This window comes from Morone saxatilis, unplaced genomic scaffold (assembly GCF_004916995.1).
Source record: "Morone saxatilis isolate NCDOM2014 unplaced genomic scaffold, NCSU_SB_2.0 Contig17, whole genome shotgun sequence".
Taxonomy (NCBI): domain Eukaryota; kingdom Metazoa; phylum Chordata; class Actinopteri; family Moronidae; genus Morone; species Morone saxatilis.
In genome coordinates, this window is record NW_023339729.1 from 28,285,817 (window position 1) to 28,309,215 (window position 23,399).

General features: G+C 42.3%; 1 protein-coding gene across 1 annotated transcript in view; it reads right to left on the minus strand.

The window, feature by feature from the left end:
• Positions 1–1,864: 1,864 nt before the first annotated feature.
• Positions 1,865–23,399, minus strand: part of LOC118327006 — a 23,066-nt gene continuing 1,531 nt past the window's right edge. Inside the window, exons 2-11 of the mRNA XM_035660170.1 lie at positions 23,294–23,337; positions 22,565–22,630; positions 21,869–21,935; positions 20,076–21,365; positions 12,351–12,465; positions 11,351–12,105; positions 8,290–8,686; positions 7,132–7,373; positions 5,909–6,088; positions 1,865–4,305 (exon numbers count right to left, since the gene is read on the minus strand). Of these exons, the coding sequence (XP_035516063.1) occupies positions 4,060–4,305; positions 5,909–6,088; positions 7,132–7,373; positions 8,290–8,686; positions 11,351–12,105; positions 12,351–12,465; positions 20,076–21,365; positions 21,869–21,935; positions 22,565–22,630; positions 23,294–23,337 (3,402 nt within the window). The 3' untranslated portion in view covers positions 1,865–4,059. The remainder of the gene's footprint in view (positions 4,306–5,908; positions 6,089–7,131; positions 7,374–8,289; positions 8,687–11,350; positions 12,106–12,350; positions 12,466–20,075; positions 21,366–21,868; positions 21,936–22,564; positions 22,631–23,293; positions 23,338–23,399) is intronic.

Here is a 23,399-nt window from a genome sequence, read left to right on the forward strand (position 1 = left end):
CATGACTTCGGCAGAGGTAATTAAGGTGTATCTATAATTTAACAGCAGAGGAAGCACATTGCTGGGGAGGGGAGGAAGACCACGGGGTGACTCTGCTAACAAGCTGTGACAGAGATCAGCAGAGAATCAGCAATGGAAAATATTCACTAACTGGATGACTCACTCACTGACTGACTGTTAAGGCTGACTGGTTGACTGATTACCTAATTGACTGTTTGATGACTCACTAACTCCTTCACTCACTGACTCATTGATTGGTTTTGTAATTGATCAATGTCTTCAGGCAGCCAAGTCAGGGTAGAATTGTGCAGGGTGAATTTATTATGTTCATGGGTATTTTTTTTATGCATTTGCCAATTTGTTTTTGCATTAGTCCTTGGAAGGGGTACTGATAAACACGACTAGAGTCTACTCCTATTCGCAGAGGCTGGCTACATAAGGCAGTACTAAGGCACAGCAGCACTTTGAGCTAAGTGCTAACATCAGCATGTTAACATATTCACAATGACAAAACATGGTGATGCTAAGCAGGTATAATGTTTACCATGTTTTCCATTTTACTTCAGCATTTTAGCATCTGCTCATTAGCCCTAAACACAAAATAGCCTACACCCGAGGATGATGGGAATAGTTTTATTTGATCATAAAGTATTGGATGAATTAAATTTTGACATGATGATCGCACTTAAATTAAGGGAATTCACCCTGAAGGGAACATGAATGTTTACCAAATTCCATAACAGTCCATCCAATAGTTGTAGAGACATTTCAATTAAAAAAACTAAGATGTCCACCTCATGGTGGCGCTAGAGGAAGAGTCAGGAAATCACCAAAGTCAGGAAGATTCATCCTCTGGGGGAAATTAATTTTTTGTACAAAATTACCACCAATAGCTGGTAGGTTATAAAATTTTTAAGTTATCTCAATGTCAGAATGACCTGTCCACTTTATGCTCCACGAGCAATCTGTTAAAACACCTGATCAGAAGACATGCCCACACTGAACAGATGGGAACATCGTCCCACAATGGCAAAGATCTGTTTATGGCTGAGGACTGAAGCAACTGACACATGGAGAAATGAGGAGAATTTTTATGAATTTTATAAAACCTAAAAGTAGGTAATGATTAATGTTCCTTTTAGAGTGATGGGTGCGGGAAATCAAATTGTAATTTTATGAGAGTGATAAGTAAAATCTAGTTACTTTCACAGCACTGGTTTTATGCTTATTAGGAAGAGCAGTAAATCTGGTGGTGTGATCTTTATGTGTAGCTTTAGTGATAAAAATACTATGACTTTAATTATATTTCTTTGTTCAAAAGACAGAGATTGTATGCCCAAAGGAAAAGATGGGAAATCAAGCTCAAGTGAGACAAATAATATTATGAATTGTTAGCAGTGGGAGGTTACGTGTCAGATCACAGTTCAGATGAGCCAAACGACGTGTGTGTGGGAAGATCAGCAGTCACGAATCAACATGGCCTTAATTAAAACTATGAGTAATCTATTATGTCTACATTGAAGATCAGACATTTTGTGGTATTATCTATATTAATACACACTCAAACATGTCAAATGCAAATTCTGACAGCAAAGATGCAACTAATCTAATTTGACTGCAACTAAATGAGGTTAGGCTACATACTGTAACTGTGTGTGTGTGAATGTGCGTGTGTGTGCGTGTGTGTGTGTGCTTATTAGAGTCATGCAGGTTTATGGTATCCCTGCAGTTTCTTAGTTGAGGTGTAATCCAGATGAGCTGACAGGTGTAAAGATATCTGTCACAATAAGCTGAGCTCACACACACACACACACACACACACCAACTCCACATATTGTTTTCTTTTATTTCTTGAGTCCAGGAATGTTGTCATAACCATTATATTTTTATTTTTTTATCCACCTATTTCACAATATCATAGAAGACCCATGAAGATGCAAATAAGGACAAGCGCAACACTGTCACAGCCTTCAACAACCAAAAGCAAGAGAGAGAGAGAGAGACAGACAGAGAGAAGGAGAAGAAAGAGACAACAAAGAAGAAAACATAAAAACATTTCACTATAATTTCGGGCATGAGAGCCCAGGCAGGCACTTTACAACTGGGTGTCAAATCGTATGTGGGGCTGATGTCTTGAGGTAATATGAGAACAGAAGCACTGACTGTAGTGCACAGTGTTGACTCGATAACATGTTTAGTGTAGTTGGCCAAAGTGGGAATCAAACCCTCACCCCTGACAGTGAGTGCCCTGCTCTACACTAATCAAGAGATTAAGCCCATACCAACTTTCCTCTTGTGTAAAAATATGTAACATTATCAGAGAAACATGATTATCTCACAGTCTCCCAACTGAAACCAAAGGACCAAACTGATTCTGGGCATCACAGTTTTAAGGTAATATATTTTGCCCACTGTACAATGCCTTGAGATGCCTCACTTTGTAATGTCTTTTGAGATAGCACCTGGTGCTCCTCGAGTTGGAAATGTGGCTACTTTGAGGTGCTCCAATCAGAAAGACATACGGAATACGTCATTTTAATTTGGCAGTTAGGTCCCATTCATGTCATACGGAAATTACCTTAATGTGTCTTAAATACAATTTACATTACCAGCCACGTTTCAACTATGACTATATATTAATAAAACTGGATTATTTAAAAGGGCCTATATAACACAAAAAGTCCAATGCTATTTTGATCACGTTTGCTATTTTTTCTACCTCATAACAAACTCTGCTTTTATTCAGAGTGCAAAATTAAACTATTACCTATTATTGTTAGTAGTGGCAGTTTTGGCCACACACATTTTATAAAAGGCATCAGGTTTTGAGGCAAATTAATGCAACATTATCTATTTTTTGCTAATATTTGTTTGCAAGTTGCTCGTACTAATCCTCTATACTGAGTCAGATGTTAATTACAAAATTGCCTCGTATTCTGTGAGAATTTACCAAAGAGACATCTGTGTGCTTCAGAGTGTGGGGCAATTTGGGGGACACCAACACTGTAATTTACACATTTTGTTTGTTTCTTTAGTGACAGGAAATGTGACTTTGCTCATGCAAATACACTTACATTCCATCTGGGTTTACATTCAAGGATACAACACAGTTTACTAAAGTCACTCAGGTTTGTCACAGTTTCTGTGTCTGAATGGTGCTTAGACTGACATCAAGTGTTTATTTCAGAGGTCAACTGAGATCCCTCCTTTTGTTCAAGCTGCAAACGAAAAGGCTGCAACTGAACTCAGACGGACTGTGAGTGGCGTGAGAGGCTACAGCAGGAGGGGAGCAGACTGGCACAGAGCAACATTAGCAGAGATACGTTACACAATATACATTTATAAGACCACTGTTTTACCAAATTATGGTACATATTCAATGTAGAAAACTTAAAAGCACACAGACATTACTCAACAGGATCATATACAGTTAAAACTGAACAAAACTCAGTTTGAGTGTTGAAATCAATATAACCATAATAGCATCTCAAAATTCAGCTTTAGCATGAAACACAACCAATTAGACACAAGATGAGGAAAGACAGAACGTTGTGTAACTTTGTTCTAAAAGTAAGAAACCCTTAGATATGGCACCATTAAAGGTCCGTTCCATAATGGCATTCAAACCCAACAAAGCCCTCTGCCTGAATAACCTTGTATGGTTAACTGACCCAACAGATTCTTACCTAAATCAGAGGGTGGTGCATTTAACCACAGCCAATTACACATCTATTATGGGATGTTTCCATAAGAGTCCTGTTCATGCCAGAAGTCGATCCACCCACGCAGCCTTCACTAAGGTGATTCTGTGACTAAACTCACTGTATCTCACTGCAGAAGTAAACACGAGTGTGGACACCAACACTAAAAACAAAACAGATACACCGCTCTTAGCAGCTTAATAGCTCCATCATATATGTCAGTCCACCAGAAAGCTTTCCATCCTCAACAAATTTACTGTAAACCCCAATGTGATACGTTGTTATACATCTGCTAAATTGTCTTCTAACTCGACCTATCAAACACGACCACCCTTGGCCGACCTCTCCAAGTAACCCTTCACTGTTTGGGGCTAGAGGGGTTGGATCTCTGGGCAGCATGGCACGGGTCCAGGGACTCCTTGGTGGCACCACCGTAGACATCCACGTCAATGTCGGTCCAGGGGGCGATGTTTCCCAGCGCTGAGGAGCTGCAGTCAGCCAGGGCGGCCACCTCTGCTGGCTTCAACACCCGATCCCAGAGGTTGAACTGGGAGAGCTCCCCGACCAGGGCCTGGGAGGCATCAAAATGACCGCCCAATGTATCCTTGGGTAGAAGAGTTGGAAAAAAACGAATGTGTCAGAATGCTAGCATGAATAGCAAAGAGATGTTCTACAGTCATCCATTAGGCCTTTTCCACAGCAGGAACATTTTCAGGAACTCTTTTAGGAACTTGGAAACTTTATGTGAGTTTCAACTGGAGAAACTAGGTTTTAAATTGAGTTTCTGTGCTGTAGGTCCTGCTGCCACCCAAAAGCCCATGCTTATTTAATTACTGACTGGTCAAAGAGGCTAGATGCTGCTACAGCTTGTATACAGGATTCATTCAAACGGTAATGCCTGATCGTTGCTATATGAGGATTTGAGATGGAAATTTAAAAGTGTTTATTGATGTTTAAACAAAGTTATGTTATTTACTTCCCAACTTCTCCAAGTGAGGAAAAAGATTACAAAGAACAAGGGGATTACTATGTTTTGTTGTCTTGTGTGAAACAGGTTGTTTCCATTATTAGTCTATTCAACTAATCCTCTTGGCGCTCTTTAGTCCCTGGAGCGATTTGGTCGAAACTGGGCCAGAAGTCCCAAAAGACCTTATCACAATGACATGCCATCCTGCCCATTTTTGGGCATTTATCATTTTTGGGGTGGGAAACTACCAATACTTTCCAAATACCACTAAAAATGTAGTAAAGACAAAGGTATCTTAAGATTTTGTAAGGGAATATAGTTGGCCCCCAGTTGCTTTATTTATTATGCATGCCAGCCCTGTAGTTTTCTCACTGTGAGTGTTACAAAAATGTTTAAATGATCACCAAAAGCCATACAGCTTCTGGTTTATTATGGATGGACTAATACTATATTGAAATTAATACACCATCTCCTGAAAACTACAACCCTTCTCAGGCTTTCGGTGCACAGTAAGTACTACTGTCCTCATCTCAACTGGTTAAATGAGAATAAAAATGCAGCAAATGGTGTGTAAATTGTGTAACCCTAACCCATACACAGAAATATTGTGTTTTGATGATTCCCCCTAAATAAGATTAAAAATGTTTATCCCTCTTCACATCACCGTTGTGAGGGGGATGTCCTTGGATTTTCCCCATAAAATCTGGTCAACACATCACAGCAATTCATCGTTCACCAACAGAGATTTATAAAGTGCTTGCTCTCTCGCTAAAAAAAATATCCATTAAATCATGTCTTGTTGCATCATTGCAGCATCTTGCAGAATTGGACTCCCAACTCCCTGTTTTTCATCTTTCATGCAAGAGTGATGGGCTGCAGAATCAGCTTTGGGTTGTTTTTTTGACACCAGGGAAGAGGGATAATGTCAGATTTCATAATGATTATGTAATGTGGATGTCTTGCTAATGAAGGAGAGAGGCAGCCCAGTGTTAGGATAAACACAATTAGGTTTCTGTCTGTTCATGTGTGAATAGCTAATGGTGCTCCCTTAAAATAGCTCTCCCTGTCTCACTATCTGTCTATCCATGTATCAAGCATCCACCTGCCCATCCATCAGTTTGTTCAACCATCCATAAACTGATAATTCTGGACATCCACCCATCCATCCATTAATGCTCCCATTTGCCTATCCATACATACATCCATAACTTTATTTACCCATCCATCCAATATATCTCACCTGCTCCTGTCCCAGTATGAGGACTCCTCCTGGTTTGATGGGATGCCAGGCAGCCAGTCCCTCTCCCCTCCCCTTCATCTTTCCCCCCTGGTAGGCCTTCCACACCCCGTCCCTCAGGGTCCAGCTGACACAGATGTGCTGCCACTCATCTTGTGGTAGGGACAGGGGCAGCTGTGCCACCTACAGATCAGGAAAAACAGTGGTTAAACCTTTTCTTTGCAAAGTGACTGAGTGACTTCAAGCCCACTGAGCTGCGACAGTATGGGCAATTATCGTGGCAGAATGTGGACACACTGATGGTTTATGTCAGCAAAACTACACTCTGTGGACGGTCCCACCTCCCTTCAACCGTGGTTTCAAACCCCCACTCTCTCTGCCATGGGAACTATAAGTGTAAGCACTATAAAAGGTAAGCATTAATGCACTATATAAAACAACAGCTGCAAAAAGCTTGCCTCTGTGCTGCCTCTCCTCAATAACATTTGTTTGCTGTGGGCTACAGCACTACAAATGTGAAAAAAAACAAGAACATGGGCTTCTCTTGGAGTCTCTCAGTTTTAATTTTTAATTAAAAATATTGATCATAGATCCAAAGTACTGTAATTGTGATTTCCTGTTGATTACATTCTGTGGTTAACATTTAATTTCTTGTGATATTTCTTTTTCTTTCTTTTTGTGATTTAAATATTTAATGTGTTGTACAAGGGCACTATCTGTTTTAGTCATTTTCTCTTTCAAGGGGCATAAATGTTTAAGTGGATCCAGAGAACCAGCCCCAAAACTAATATAAACTCTAATCCACATCACATTGATGGACACAATGATTGGATGCTGTGACATTTTCAATTGTACTTTTTGTTCTCGTCACTACTCATCTAACATGGCATGAAGAAGTTGGCGTGTCACAAGACTGTACATGTTTTCATAACTCATTTTAATGAATGAATTACAACAAGCCACCAATAACTAGCTTGCACCGTTCCTTAGAACAGCATATTAGGATAATGATTTCCTTGGCAGGCTATTTCGGTTGATGAAGGAAACCTACAGGGTACAAATATTAATTATTTTTACCAGAAGAAGCCATTAATTTCCAAACATAATATACAATTCCAAAAGAAAGACAGTTAATTTTCTTCATTTCCTACCACCACACTACATTTATCTTCTAAACACCTAACCACCAGGTATGAGAAATTATTTGAAAAAACACTCCCATCTACCTTGTCATTGATGAGCAGCTCCACAGGGTTGTGGACCCCCTGTAGCAGCACCAGCTCGTTAGGCTGTCCAGGGACTGAGTAGGAGAAGGGGGTCCCGATGCCCCCTTCTTTGGCTCTCAGCCATACACAGGCAGTGAAGGCATACATCTCTGTTATCTCTTTTCTCACCAGGCCGTACATGTAGTTGGTTCGCATGGGGAAGGAGAGGACAAAGCCATCCGGGAACGACGGCTCTGTCAGCGCTTTGGAGACACAGATGAAGGAGATAAAGAGAACGAGCCAGACGGAGAGAGAAATAAGGGAGACGGAGAGAGAAAACGGTGAAAGGACAATGCGTTAATGGCCAGTTCATACAAAGATACTGGTATTTCTCTTTTCACTTGTCCCTGTCAGTTTGTGCATACACACACACACACACACACAGTGCCTGGCAAGAGCTCAAGCGTTACAGTTAATGATCAGCCTCTCTAACTCGAGGCCACACTGCAGCTCTTAAGGGAGAGAAGATGTAGAGGCAGTCAGAGAGCTTGGGAGAATGACAAAGCTAAAAAGAGAATAGAGAAGTGCTTTATCTTTCCTTTTTAACCTTCCTCTTTGCACCTCATGAACTCTCAGTCTCTCCTCAAGGCTTCCACTTCTCCTATTATTAAACATATCTCAGTCTTTCAACTATCTGTATCCCTACTAGATGTACACCAACATACAGCCAAGGAAACTCTTCAAAACCAATGTGACATTCCCAAACTGCCAACTATAAAATAGAGACCTTAATATGAATTTAAAGATTTATAGGTAACAAGTAAAAGCGGCAAATTATTTAAAGCAATTTCTTTTTTCATTTCACTTATTTTTTGCTGTATTTTTTTTATTTCCAGCTCCTCGCCCTACTTGACATTTAACAACCTTCAGCACTCATTAATCATCTTATTTTAATCTACAGCTTATTCTCTACCGCTGTGATGACCCAGTTCACCCACAGTGCTCATTAAAATTTCATTTCAGCCTTCTCTTGTGATGCTCTCATGTACGTCAGCTTTGGCACTGCAGTTGTTTACTTCCATGTGTGCATCAGATCATCCATACATCCTTTCCTTCATTTATTTAGCCACCCCCATGTCTCTCCCTCTTTTCCTCCTCCTCTCTTTCCCACACACTCACTGTGTTCCAGCTCAGTCACGCGGTGGCTGACGGTGTCGATGCCTTGGTTGATCTTCTCGTGTTGGCCCTGCGTCTCCTTCCTCATGGCCTGACGCTCCTTCTCCAACATCTTAATCTTTCTCTCCAGCTCCCCCTCCAAGTCCTCCACCCTCCAGGTGCCCTTGCCGCGCCCAGGGGAGGCCTTAGACGGTGGCTTGGGGGCAGGGGAAGCGGGGGAGGCTGGACGGCGCCCCCCTGGGGGAGCCGCTGCAGGTGGGGAGGAAGCACTGCCAGTGGGCGGGGCGGGAGCCTTGCCGGTGTTACCTGCCGGGCTGCTGCTGCCACTGTTGCTGCTGCTGCTGCTACCTGTACCCACTGGTGTGTCAGTGAGGTTCAAGGCAGCAGGGCCTATCTCCGCCTGCAGCATAAGGAGAGAGAAAAAAAGATAAAGTGGGTGTTAAACACTCATAAAGAGAGGTGGATAGAGAAATCATAAAATAAATGCTGGGAAGAGAAGAAAGCATCTAATCAGATTAAAAGAGAGGGAAGCAGCCAGGGCAGAAAATCTGTTTTGGTTGTTGTTATAGTGGCAGTAGTAGTGGTAGACATAGCAGTAGCATTAATATTCATCTATTCAAGGGTTTTTCTATAGTGGTAATGGAGATTAGGATGGTGGTCAGTTGGTCGGTCCACCACTTTGGTCCAGACTGACAAATCCCAACAACTATTGGATGGATTGCCATGATATGTTGTACAGACATGGTCCCCAGAGGATGAATCCCACCCACTTTGGTGATCCCCTGACTTCTCCTCTATCGCCACTGGCAGGTTGACGTTTTTTTATTTTAGTTTAATATCTCAACAACTATAGGTTGGACTGCCATGACATTTTGTCCACATGTGTATTTATGAATTGTAAAATTTTGGAGATCCTCTGACTTTTCATCTGGTGCTACCAACAGGTCAAGGTTTTAATTTGTATAACACTTTACCTGCAAAAACAAATCACATTACCCTCATCCTCGTCCTGTATTTTGTGTTTACTGCGAATTTGCAAATTTTAGAATGCTAAACCAATGTGACGAACATGATATAACATTATACATCAGCAATGGTAACACTGTCATTATGAGCAAGTTAGCATCTAGCTCAAAGCAAGGGTTGTTTTTCAGTAATAGTAGCTGTTGTTGTAGTTTTGTAGTCATAGTATGTGAGGTAGTATTCACACTTAATGCATACATATTCATCTTGTTTTTTTCTTTTCTGTTATTTCTGTTATTTGTATTTTCTGATTGCTTTGTGTGCAGATTAATGTTGTGGAGCTTCCTGTGTATTGAATCTACAATTGGGAACAACATTAATCATGTGTACTTAATACATAAAAAGCACACATGTCCTCTTTTAATATCATCATACGCTCTGAGTTTCCCTCTTATCATTTTTCCCAGTGAGGGTCTAAAGATCAAAAGCTTGGCTTTTTAATGATTTTTTGGATTAGACTAAAGCGTGCAGATTTTTCTTTTGTCAAGATTAAATGAATGGTCCACTTCAAGGCATGGACATCTTGGACTTGCTAAATGCGTGTTGACCAGGTTTCCAATATCACTGATTATATCAATTTAATTAAGTATTGTCTGTTGGGAAGATTGTAATTATCCTGATTGACTATTGATTGGTGAGCAATATAATCTTTGGTCCCAGCATCTGGTCCACATACTGTAAGCTGAAGGCTATTAGTAATAATTTCATTGATTAGAGATAAACACAAGAAAAACATTGTGAGTGCCTACCCTACTTATTTGTGAATCGTGTGGACCTTTGTTCCAGGCTGTTGCACCCTAGAGGACTTATATCCTAAGAAATGTAACAAAAAGGAAATGAGAAGAGCCCATTACTGTTTTCTTTGTATAAATAGAAGCATATTACTGTACATGTTAGTCATAGTGTTGGTTTTAAACTGAAATGAAGCTGCAGGAAAATTAGCAAACTGATAAAGCAGCAACACAGTGAGAGGTGTTATATTGATGATAGTAGTAGCCCAGCAGTGGCGGTATTAGTATTCATAGCAGAAGTTGAAAAAATAAGGTGTTGGTGAAGCAGCAGTAAAGAGAGAGAGAGATGCTGCTGTTAATGTGGATGAGACGGCTGCGAGGGCGATATAAAATATCAACAGAGTTGCTGAGGCAGGACTGGATCTGGACGTCCAGGATATAAATTCACACTGGAGACAACCTTGTAACTGTGCTTAGAGAGGGCTGGCAGTGATGCAGCAGTGTGTGTGTGTGTGTGGTGTGTGTGTGTTTGTTGTGTGTGTGTGTGTGGTTATAAGCCTGACTATGTCTCAATCTCAGCACACACACAAGCTGAGAACCTGACTCCCCCCCACCGCCACCCTCTTTCCTGTCCAGCCAGCTTCATCTTTTATGTATGTCTCTATCCTGCTGTTGGATGCGGAGGTAGAGGGTAGAGGCGGCTGACACCATGGGGGTGCTGTGCAGAGGGGTGGGAGGGCCAGCAGGTGGAAAGATTTCCCATGGGTCCATGGGGAGCCTGCGCAAGACATGAGTAGTGCCTGTGTCACGAGTCGCTTGTCAGAGGAGAGGTGAGGTGAAGATAAAAGAGGGAGAGAAGGATAAAGAGGGGGAGGGTGTTGTGAGAAAGATCAGGCCACCTTAGATCTAAGATGATGAACACGCCACTGCACAGGCCTTTGAATTATCTCACTGCCATTCTTTCTGTATGTAGTCTGTGTGGAAATGAGTTGAGGCACTTTTCTAATATGAATCTTTTCATTTTGGTAAAGCCAATAAGAAATTCTGAGAGGATTACTCTTCTCTTTTACCACAGAGGTCTTAAACTCTACAGTGGATATCAATGTAACATTGGGACAACTGGTTGTTCAATGGACCAGACACAGGCCAAATTTAGTCACTGGACAAGTGACTCACCTGGCTAATTCACAATTTTGGTGTCATCCCAAAATCTCCTGCTGTCAAACAAAACTCAAACAGAAGGGTAAACAGCAAGAACAACAGCCTTTGCCAAAGTTTGTCAAGCCTGTGCTCAGTGAAGTTTCAGTTACCTCGAGTTTCTCAATGCGGTCCTTCAGGTCCATGATGGCCCTGGCCAGCTCCTCCACGGCCCGCGCCGTCTGCAGCTGCGCCGCGGCGGAAGAGCTCACATCATCCCCGGCCATGACTCTGCGGTTGCCGCTCCATACCCCGATGCTCCGCTCCGGCACGTTCCTCTCGTCCTCCAGGCCGCTCTCGCACTCACTCAGCTTCCCCGTCAGCTCCCGGATGGTCCTGTGGTCCATGAGGATCTGGTCGTTCTGCTGCAGGACCATCTGCCGGAGTTCCTCCGCCGTGGTCCGGAGATAAGTCCAGTCTTCATCCCCGGCACTGTACGGGTCGTCCGCTTGCTGCTGCTGCTGCTTCTGCTGCTGCTGCTCCCTTCGCTGCCTCAGGTCTTTGGTCTTGCATTCTCCGACTGGTACAGGTGTGCAGATCAACCGACTGAAGCTGAACTGCTTCGCGGAGCCTCCGCCTGTCTCCTCTCCGAGGTTGAGCTCGTTCAGAGTGGGAACCTCCAGGCCGATGCCGCCCAGCCCGTTCCCTCCACCGTAGGACTCGGCGCCGTGCAGAGCGCCCAGCGGCCCGGCATGGGCCACCGATCCGGACTCCAGGGGCTGGAGCAGCGTCTCCGATGTCAGGGTGCCGTTGTCGCTGAGAGGCGCGCCGCTTTTCCGGGGATAAACACTGGCGATGATGCAGATGACCGCGCCGAGGAAGGCCAGGGTGCCCGCTCCCACAAGCACCACCACGAACTTCATTATGACTGTAAAGATTGATGCAGAAGATCACGGCTCAGAGGGAAAGGCTGATATGCACACAACTGGAAACAGAAAAAATACTGTCGGCTACAGATAGCAGCATCACTCCGCACAGCAGCGTGTAGGAAGACCGCATCACCCGAACATAATCACGACCTACTTTGTCGATTAACTAAACTCAAGCTTACTCCTCTGTAGATTAACTACCAGTGCTGTTGTTTGCAGTAAAAATAGAAAATGTGGCACTTACATAGAGAAGATGTTTGCCAGAGGCGCTGCTGTTTTCCTCCTGCCGCCCTCTGTGTGTAATACTGATGGCACCGCGCTGTCTGGACCAGAGATGCTCCCTCTCCGTCTCGGTGTTGCTAAGCTGCTCTCCTCCGTGCGTTACCATGGGGACCGTGGGGAGAGGAGGAGCGAGGCTTTGGGCATGCGTCAGTCAGAGCGGAGGTGAAGCTCCAGCAGCAGGATGAACAAACAAGGCGGTGATGTATCGATCTGTGCAGCGTGTGTGTGTGTGTGTGTGTGTGTCTGACTAAGGCTACATATTTCAGTATAAAGACCAGTTAATTGGGGACAAAAACCTTGTCACCAGTTAGGAAAAGACTGAAGTTTCCAGGAAATGAATGTCCCCAAACGTGTCCTAAGTGAATGTGTGCATGACATTTTTGGATATTAATATTATTTGACAGTGTTCTTACATGATTTAGTAATAAAATAAAGACGTTTTGACACTGAATCAATCACAGAAACCTCAGTGCAAAAATGTAGACATCAAATTAAAAATTTAAAAGTCAAACCAGCTTAAGAGGAGCCTACCAAGTCCTACAAATGTAGAGTGCACACCACACACATCTGCAACGACACAGTTCAACATGCTTGGTGTTGAAATAGTCTTAACTTGACAAACATACAATATGTGCAGCCTTCGTACAGTTACAGATGTGGCAATAACAAAAGGTCAGCTTACAGTGAGCGACAGAGGAAAGAAGATACTGAACAGAATAAGAAGGAAAAACACTGAACGCTGCGACCTTAAACACAAAGGTTTGTGACTGAGTAGGAGGAATAACACATTTTCCCCAAGAGACACTTTGCTAACTAAAAACTCTCCACTGATGCCAACAGAAATGGTCTGACCCTGACATGCTTCTTCTCTGTGGCCTTATTCAACAAACAAATATTTTTGCTCAAAAACTTCTTTTCACAGGGTGGAAGGTTTGCATTTGATTTTAGTTGAAAATGAAATAGAGGCAATTCAAAACCGTGCCTGGGAAAAGGCGCATTGCAGATCTACTGCCAATCAAAGAAGTGAACCTGCTAATTAGCACACAATTAAAAGAAAACTCCATCCACACTTACCCTTCAGTATCAATGTGTGATATTTAATTAATACAAGCAGTTTCTTTTGCCAGAATATATTTTGTTGGTGAACAAACTTTCCATCCACCCACCTACACTTCACTTTGTACATTTCCCAGAATACATTTACATTAACTTTGAGTGACAGCAGTAGAGCTTTGAACTAACTGCTAACATCACCATGTTCATTAGCATGTGAGGACTAAATATTCTTATTAGCATTAAACCCAGTACAGTTGAGGCTGATGAGAATATCATTTCTTTCCAGTATTGTGATCAGTGATTAGTGATCATGAACCAAAGTATTGGACACATTATAATTTTGACCTGCATGATAGAGCCAGATGAAAAGCATGCAGATCGGGTATTGTCATATAATCCAAACTGGCCCCTTTTGAAAAAAGTTTAGACACCCCTGAGCTACACCATGATTACCATGGCTGAAATGTGAATGTAATGCATAGAATGTCTTGTAACTGCATACAGCATTTTGGTCTATTAAGGCAACTTATGTGGCACTGAAATCTATGTCTGCATCTTCTCTAAGTCATTTTTCTCTCTTTAACTGCTGTATTGCTGCTGTATTTTAGAACTCTAGAGGGAAGCTGCCACTTTTTGATTCTGAAAGTTTTATTTCCTGACATAACCTAACCTGTAAAAGGGCTAAAATATTTGCAAAACTGCAGAGAAAAGTCCTTTTCACCTTTCTTCTTCTTAGTTCTTACTGCATTTCTAATGCAAGGTTTACAAGGTTTTAATCTGTCGTGGACGCTGGGAGGTGAATGTGCCCTGCCAAGAAAAAGTCAAGCTGTCAAGCTGATTACTCCCCATAAAACCATAACCTGTTATTGTTTTTTTTTTATGGATCCAACAAACCAGATATATCGTGTTATTTAGCGAATGTTAGAAGCCCTGTTTCCAGTCTTTATGCAATGCTCAGCAAACCAGCTCCTTTCTGGTGGCAATCTCATATCTACCGTACACACATGAGAGTGGGATCATCTTCTCATCTAACTCTCAGTTGCATTTTTACATGCAGACTACAACTCTGAATTGCAACTGCTTAAGAAAGCCATCAAAGTGGTGGTTTTCATCCTCAATTTAAACTCTTTAGGAACAAATAGGACATGAAAATATTCAGAATGTCTGTCTTGAAATGAAGCTCAAATATCCACCACAGTCAGAGGCTCAAACACCAGTCCACTCAGGCTTCCCCCCGCAGAGACCAGTAGCCTAGATTATGGATTAATCTCCAGAGGTGGCTGATGTCGCACGCACATACACACACTCGTACGCACACACACACAGATGTGGGCCACTCGTTTCAAACCACGATGACTATTTTAGCTCCATCTGGCTCAAAAGCCCAGTGGTATCCTGCCAGGAAGGGAACAGTCAAGAGAGAGAAAAAGGGAGAGCAAAGAGAAAAGAGACAAGGGACCTATGTGTCGCCTGTCTTCATCACTGTTTACGTCTCTCTCCTTTTTACATACATTACAACAGTCAAATAAAATAAAACACTGCCTGTGGAAAAGAAAGTTGTTTGAACTGGATGTATGTGTTCATCAAAGCATCAAAACTCAGATAAATACCCAAGCGTGATGACCTTAGTCTCACCCCAGCTTCACAATCCCTCTGAAAACAGAGACTGCTCTGCTATAGGTGGCTCAACAGGGCCTCTCTGTGGAACAGTTGGGAACTACAGCAGAAACATCAGTGTCAGTAGGAGAAATAGAAGTCAGTCCGTTTTAGTTTTTTACTTCATGCTAAAGTTTGGACTGCATGTACTTGTTATACCTTGTACACTTTACTTAAAATCATATCACTATGTGTAATGTGAAATGAAAAGTTGTTGGTGAAGCAGCATCTTTTTTTAAGCTTCACTTTCAACCACAGCAGCAGCTATTCTCAGCTCTGATAAACCTCCACTACCTGCTGTCCTTTACAGCACCAAATGGCAGACAGACTCAGTTAACAGCTGGTGAACACACTGTAGTGTGCAGCACCACATATTTCCCTCAAGAGTTGATGGAGACCAACAACATAGATAAAAGGACTGTGAATATAGGACTCCATCATAAAGATTCACCAGGTGGCCTGAAACACGACTCCAGATTAGTGCTAATGTTGCTCTGTGTCTGATCAATGTGTATTTAGGCAACACATTTGCTGTAACAATTTTATAAGTTCATAATATGTCAGTGTTATTTTTCCAGTCTATTCCTCTGCCCCTAAGTGGGCAAAAAAAAAAATCAATTAATGCAGCCTCAAGGTCGATCGAAGTTTTTTAAATTGTATGCGGTTTTAGATAAAAAGCACCTCAGGGACAAACAAATTCACCCTTGATTTTCTTTTATTCACTCCACTTATTTTTCTGTTCATTATCAGCCATTAGGAGACATGGCAATGTTTACCGATGACATACTAAAACAGGATAATTCTCTTCCGGCTGCAGTATTGCTGGACTATCTTGCACTCAACACTACATGCTGATTTTTTGCCACTAAATTGATTTGTAATGCTTGCCACTTACTGTTTTCATTGTGGGTGAATTACAAAAAGAAATCTTATATCTTATCTTATACTGCTGCTGCTGAGGCTATCATCTTTCATGCAGGTCAGTTCCTTTCACCTGCAGCGCACCCACTCACGCCTACATCCGAAGTCGACACAGAAGCAATAAAATATGAGACGACAGCTGAAAAATAACAATAAAGCAAACTGCTTTAAGAGCTTTTAATTAAAAGCCTTGTACAAGAAACACACACAGAAAGCAACAACGGTAACAGGTAACATGACACTGAATACATAATCTGTACATAAGGGTTTGCAAAACATGCTTCAGAAGTTCAGATACATTAACAATGTCATCATTAGCCTCCATCTCGTCATCATTACCATCAATACAATATACATAATTCATATTAGCATTAAACCAGATAAAACTGCAGTCCTGACACATTAAAATCAGTCAGTTTGCCTTCTGATAAAACCCATATTGGACTACTAAAAAATGGCATTCAAATAAACAGCATCACATTAACATTATTATGCATATTTCAAAAAAAGTATTAAAGTACAGTACAAAGGAAAAAAGGCTTAAAAAGCACAAATTCATTAAGCATCTTTATCCATACATTTAAACAAGGATCCTTCCTTTTTTCCAATTAGTGCCACATAAATTTAGCACTTAAATTACATCACATATAAATGTAAAACAATTCAAAAAGGAAAAACAAAAAGGCTTAAAAAAGTCAAATAATAAAATCAAGAGCCCTATTTGGTTGAAAGATAGGCCACTAAGTTGAGTTGTGCTACCCCATATGAGAAAGAAAAAGAAGAAAAACATTGCTATCAACTGTTGGAAACATCGCCTAGCAGCCTAATACCTCACACATCTACCAACTGCAAGAGTCACTTCTATCCACCACTTAAAGATATTAAAGATATAGAAGATGAAAAAATCTATTCCAAATCATATCCATTTGGAGAAGAAAATAATTCTTCATCTGTTTCTGGAGAATCGAGGACTCAGTCAGTTTTCACTTTGTTAAATAAGCATTTCAGTTAAGTACTGTCCTTTTCAAAAGTACCTCAATTTGAAGTTGAGCTTGAGACCATTTCGTTTCTTCATATAATGGATGTGTCATTTTGGAATAAATCCTTCCACATGTAACCTATGAGTGTATTGAAACAGTATTGACAACAACTAGAACCATCCAGTACATGACGGGAGAGGAGGCGACATCTTCCTCGTCTGTGTTAACCAAGAGCTAGAGAACGCTGTGTTTTTAACTTTAGAAAATGAGACATCAGAAGCCTTGAAAGCCTTTTACTGTCTGCAATATTGTACCTTTTTACCACCGAAGACATGGCAGGTAATGAAGTATGTTTTTTTTTTTTTCAGTATGTAAGAGTCTGAGTAAGACGAGGTAAACGTCGCCTGGAGTGCAGCTGGGGTTGAACGGAGCAGCTATAAGGCAACACATGCGGAAGATTTTTTAAATATTGTAACACACAGGTAACACCAGAGTAAGAGCCAAGGTCTGGGAAGGTCTAGAAAGAGCAGGCAGCACCAGAAAAGGGTTTAGATTTTGTGTATAAAGGGCCAGGTTTAGTTTGATGTACTTTGAACACTCAAGCTTTCAGGCATTTAGCTGGAAACAACCTGCAGTGAATGTGCTCGGCAGAGGTTTGCAGTCAACAGTCATGGGCAATGGACCACCAGACTACCTCACATGACTGAAAGAGAGCACACATGATGTATTTGGAGAAAACAACAGTGCCAACATCCTTTGCTCTCTGGTCAGGAAACAACAGGTCCTAAGTCGTAGGTTGTTGCCTTGGTAAAAGGTAAAAGCAGTAACACTTGATCAAATGGGACAGTAAAAATGAAGCAACTGATCGATTGTAACCCGGTAAAGTGACTGGAGAAGTACAGAGTATACACATTCATCAGCCACAGACCAAAGATCATTTTATTTCCCACTAGAGAAACCAGCATTTTTCATGTTTGAGCCTGGTACATAAATGCTGCAATCTCTGCACTCTGTAACCACAAGTAAGGAAACTAACAGGTCAGAGGTCAGGTTCTAAAGCCAGGACATAGTGCTTTGCTCGCAGAGACTTAAGCAGTAAAAATGCAGGCAAAAAATGAGCCCAAATGAAGCTATCTGGTTCAAGGACATTGTTCCTACCCCTTCATGCAGACATTTGTGGCTGAAACACAATGCAGCGCGAGTAGAAGTGTAACCGATTTTCACTTGAATTTCAAAAACATGCACCCCATTTTGTTTTAGAGTGGGCCATAATTAGCTAGTGGCAATACTGCAACACAACAAAGAAATAGGACACAGTTTTCTTGCTGTAAGCATTGGCAACAAAAAGGCAAACATGCATGATACTAATAAGAGGCAATGACAACTGGTGGCAGTAACTTGTAGTCTGCGATGCATTTTAACATACTATTAACTGCTGAAATCCCCCAACTGTGCTCCAAAAACCTTAGCAGAGATACTGAAACTTGTCATACTGTTGCTTCTGAAATGACCTGATTGGCAATATTCTTCACCACAGATGATGTACAGAGGAAAACTGAAGCTGTGTCCAAATAGTTAAGAAAATGGCACCTTAAATGGAAAGTTCTACACAGATTCCATCAAAGTTGTAAAAGTTTCTCCAAAAATTCCTCTTCTCAATTTTACAGATACTAAAATTTCAACCACATTTCTGTTGTACATAAGGATATATATAAAAGAAAGAAACACTGGCACAGTAACCCATTACCATGCCGGACAGACAGTTAATAAATTGACAAAAAAGGACAAAAAACTTTGTCCTCAAATTCCTGGCAGCCTTGGACTGGTTTGGCTTCACTAGCCCTACGGCCAGCAGGAGGAGACTAGACCACGTCTATTTCAACTTGAGAATATACTAATAAAGCTAAAAGACTGACCAGCAACATTGGTTTGCCCTACCTAGTAAAGTGGAAGGTAAAGAGGCAAACTTACCAGCTCCTACTGATTTTTACAAGCCAAAACTGCCTAGATACATGTTCCAAAGACAACTGCTGAGTAGCTCAAAGGTTCAACAAACTTCTGTTTTTAGCTGCATTTGTTTGGTGGCTTTAGCCTGAAAGTGTGTTCAGCTCTTGGACCTTCTAGACCTTGACATGTTGAGAAGTTACATGGCATAATGTTCACAATTAACTTCAGGCCAGTTTAGAGTCTTGGTGGACGTCAGAGTTGAAGAACGTGGTGGGTTCATGAGAAAACAATGCAAGCAGGGAAAGATGGCAAGGACAGCAATAACTTAAAGACTATTGTTTTTGTATATTCTTTTGCAGCTTTTAAGGTTGTGCGTGCATATAAATACTTACTCATACTATATGTATATGCATGTGCGTTCAAGAGAGCAAGAGGAAAAGGCCTTGAAAAATGTATGAACTACATAAAATAGGTCATTTTTAAATGCAGTCAAGTGCATTGCATTTACCTCGCTGTATTGATGCAATATATGAGAGTCCAACTGTGTTAAGTGCAAAAACACATCACCTCATTTATCATTAACAAGCTGGACTTCCAAAGAGACAAGGGGGCAGGAAATTGGCATAACACCTGAAGGCTGTCAATAACAGCCTTCGCAGCAGGGCCTGAATCTAAATAGTATTTGTTTCTTTCACATACGCCAAATGAGCTTGATAAACACACACACCAGATGGGTGAGTGTTTCGCTTTTTGGACAATTTTCTATTACACCAAACAAGCTAAGCTCAGCATGTTTGAAGCAAGTGAAGGAAAACAAATACAATTTCCATCCAAGTCTGCTTCAAAAAAGAGTCAGTGCTGTGCAAGTGGACAAAATATGGCAATTTAAGTGACAAGAAGGGCGTATTAGCTGCCCCTTTTCAAATGTATACACTTCTCTTTAAAAAAAATATGCTCTTCTCTTACTATTCAATGGCTGGGCGGTGTTAAATTACATTACATTTCATTGTTACACAAATATGGACGCACCTTTAAGGAAAAGGTAGGGAGGGGGCTGACGTGGCAACACTGGCATGATATTTTTTCTATCATCAATGGCAATAGACTTCATAATATCTGATCTCCTATGGCTTGGGGGGAGAGGGGTCATCATTAGAGGTGGCGTTGGGGGGAGGGGAGGAGGCATCTTCGGGGCTGGCGGAGGGCGAGCCGGGGCAGGAGGCAGGGGAGGGGAACTCTTTTATGGTGACGGTGACGAGGTTGGTGGTGACGTCCGTGACCACAACATCCTTGCAGCTTGGCGCCATTTCAGGGTGCCAGTCGGGGTCTCCCTCAGCGGGCACCCTTTTGGGTTCGGCGGGGGCGGGGCTCTGATCCCCCGGGGTGACAGAGGAAGGGGCGGCGGGCAGTTGGTGGCGGGCAGGTTTAGCCCTGCGTTGGCGAAGATTCCTCCTGCCTCCCTCTGGGGGCACCGAACGGTCTAGGGCACCCTCCTCCCCGTCGTCCTCCAAGGAAGAAGAGGGTGAGGAGGGGAGGAAAGGAGATGCTGAAGCTGCAGGGTCTGCATCTGAGGACGGGACAGGAGCAGATGGCTTGGCGCTCTGGCCCTTCTGGGTCTCTGTGTGAGGTTTACTAGACTTGGGACCCTCGCTGGAAGCTGAGGTACCTGTGGAGGGCTGGGACTGAGAAGCTGAGGCGTTGGCGGGAGATTTTCCTTCAGAGCCGCTGGAGCTGGAAGGAGAAGGAGGTGACTGGTACTGGGAGGAAGTGGAGTTGGTGTCCCTCGCCCTCGTGCTGGAGCATGACCCTGGGTGGGAGGGAAAGGGCACGGGGCCTCCACATTGCAGCCCAAATGGCTTCCCGTACATCGGGAACCCCAGCATCTTCAGAGGAGGCTGGAAAGGTCTATAGGGTGCCTCCCCCTTCTTCCCGATGATGCGATTGCGGGAAGGGATGTTTTGCCGTCCTGCTGTAACATTCCTGCTGCCTGCAGCTGTGCCACCCCGGCCTGGCTTATCAATGACCTTCAGGTTGAGAATGATCCGTCCTCTCTTGACCTCCCGGGGTTTGACTCTTCGGTTAAGGATGCGGACGGTCTCGGAAAAGGGAGAGACGTGCAGGCGGGAGGGGAAGCCACCGGGGGTGGAGAAGGTGGTCGCCATGGGGTCTGGGCGGGGGAGAGGGCGCCTGGACATCCGGTGGCAACGGTGAATGTCTTTCTTCAGCTTGTGGGTGGCTGCAAGGGAGTTGAGTTTAGGAGAGGGTGCCACGGTTGAGGAAGAGGAGGACGAAGATGCTAAATGATGAGGTGAGGCAGAGGAGGAAGGAGCTGCTCGGCTGGAAGTGGACAAAGAGGAGCGCGATGTCTGTCGGGCGGTTGAGGCTCGGCTGCCGGTCCCACCTTTCTGAGCACGGGCCTAAGGAGATCAGAGCGAATTAAGAACCATTTTTGCAGGAGTGTGAGCACAATGTAGGTAGCACAATACCAACTCAGTTTCCCATCACTAAAAAGAAGCCTAAAAAGCATGGTTTTAGTGTTTTGCAGGCCAAAGGATGCCTGGTGATATATAGTAGGGCTGCACGATAAGGCAAAAACATCATATTGCGATTACCATATGATTCACAATTAGGGTATTCTTACTTTAAGAGAAGAAATCACAGACATAACTTTCCTGAGCAATAGTACCTATCAGGGAAGATATTGATGAAACGGATTGACAAATTATGGCTATAATTACCAGTATGCTATTATTTTCTAATTAAATAAATAAATTGTTGGTATAAAGTGCTCATCGTGTATTAGTGGAAGGCTTGTTTTTTCAGCTGTTGGTGTGTTGCAGTGTTCACAAACCCCATTTGAGATTGAGAAGCTCATCTTCATGCATAAACATGAAAACAAGCATAAAAAAAAAAACTGTACCTTCATGACAAAGTTTTTGGGCTTTGGTCCCCGTTTCTTCGGCCCATGCAATTCCCTTTCCCGTTCCCTATAAAAGGGGAGATGACGGTTAAGACAACACAGATCACAAAGTAGAGACAGTCTAAAAAAAAAGAACACCACAATGACAGCAAACATAACCAATCAATGGGTGTGTGAAAGTAGCAGTGGCACAGAAAACATCTGACGCCGTGTGCGTACTGAGCTAGATTCAAGTGTTCGTTTTAGTTTCCATTTGATGTGTCTTTTTAGTTTTGCTTGTTTTATGGCGTCCATTTTAGTTCACTGTAAACATCTACTCTTTGTGAGCTGCACAAGGCTTTCAAGTGGCTTGGCAGCAGACATAAAGGGCTTCAGCTCTGATGTACGTTTTACAAAAAGGAAGAGAAGAGTGGGAGAATGTACAGATGCTAACAGATAAGGTAAAAGCAGAAGCACTTAGAGTAAGATACGTGAGCGGGAGCATAAAGTAAGGACATAAAGCAATGTGAAAAAATAAGACTAAGAACTAAACCAAATAGACAATTTTTACATAAGTTACACAGCAACATAAGTTATGAGACAAAATCCTAAGTATAACAAACAATGATACTCTAATCACACATAACACTGCAAAATGAGATAAATAATATTTTGCACATGGTCTTTGCACTCTCATTATGTACCAACGTTACTCACTTTTGCTCAAAGCCCAGTATCAGCCTGTCATCCAGTATATTCTCCTCTGGCTCCCAAGTGCTGTGCCTAAACAAGGATGGAGCGACATGAAGAAATACACACATCAAAGGATATTTTAACCACAACAGAATTTTGCACCAACATGGAATTAAGGCAAATTTTCAGTTTAATAAGAGGACATTAAAACAGCATATCACGGACAAAGAGCTCAGAGCCCAAGGGTTGTCAGTTTCCATTTAAAGTCCACATGAAACAGACATCAGAGTGCCATTTGCTTCGGCATATTTCCGTATTTCCTGTAAAAATCAGGCAGCTAGGGAGGGACAATAGTGCTGTGTGTTGCATCCTCCCGGTCAAGCAGCTGAAGCGGACCCATTAGCTGACTCTGCTGGGACTGGAAGCAACCAGTGAGCAGCACCGGGACTGAAAGCAGCATCCGATGCTGATGGAGGACAGTTTGACAACAGGGAATAAAGTACAGAGGTGTTCTTTTCTTTTGTTTTTTTGCCGGGTCTGTCTGCTGATATTATTGGCTGAAATAGGTTAGTTCATGCTTATGTAAGCACAAGTCACATTTTGTTTTACATGAAGACACAATGATTGGATTTTGATATAAAAATACACAGTAATTTAGTTTTTTGGGCCTACATTGTTAAATAGGAACGCTTAAAAGGGTTAATATGAACTTTTTGTCCTAACCTGGACTTTAAGTCAAAGTTAAGCACTTACTTCATTGCCCATCCTTTCCATTTTACCAAGTATTCAAGTCGTCCCTACAAGAAAAAGACAGATTGTGGATTAACAAAAACAGCTCATATATGACAACAGGGACTTT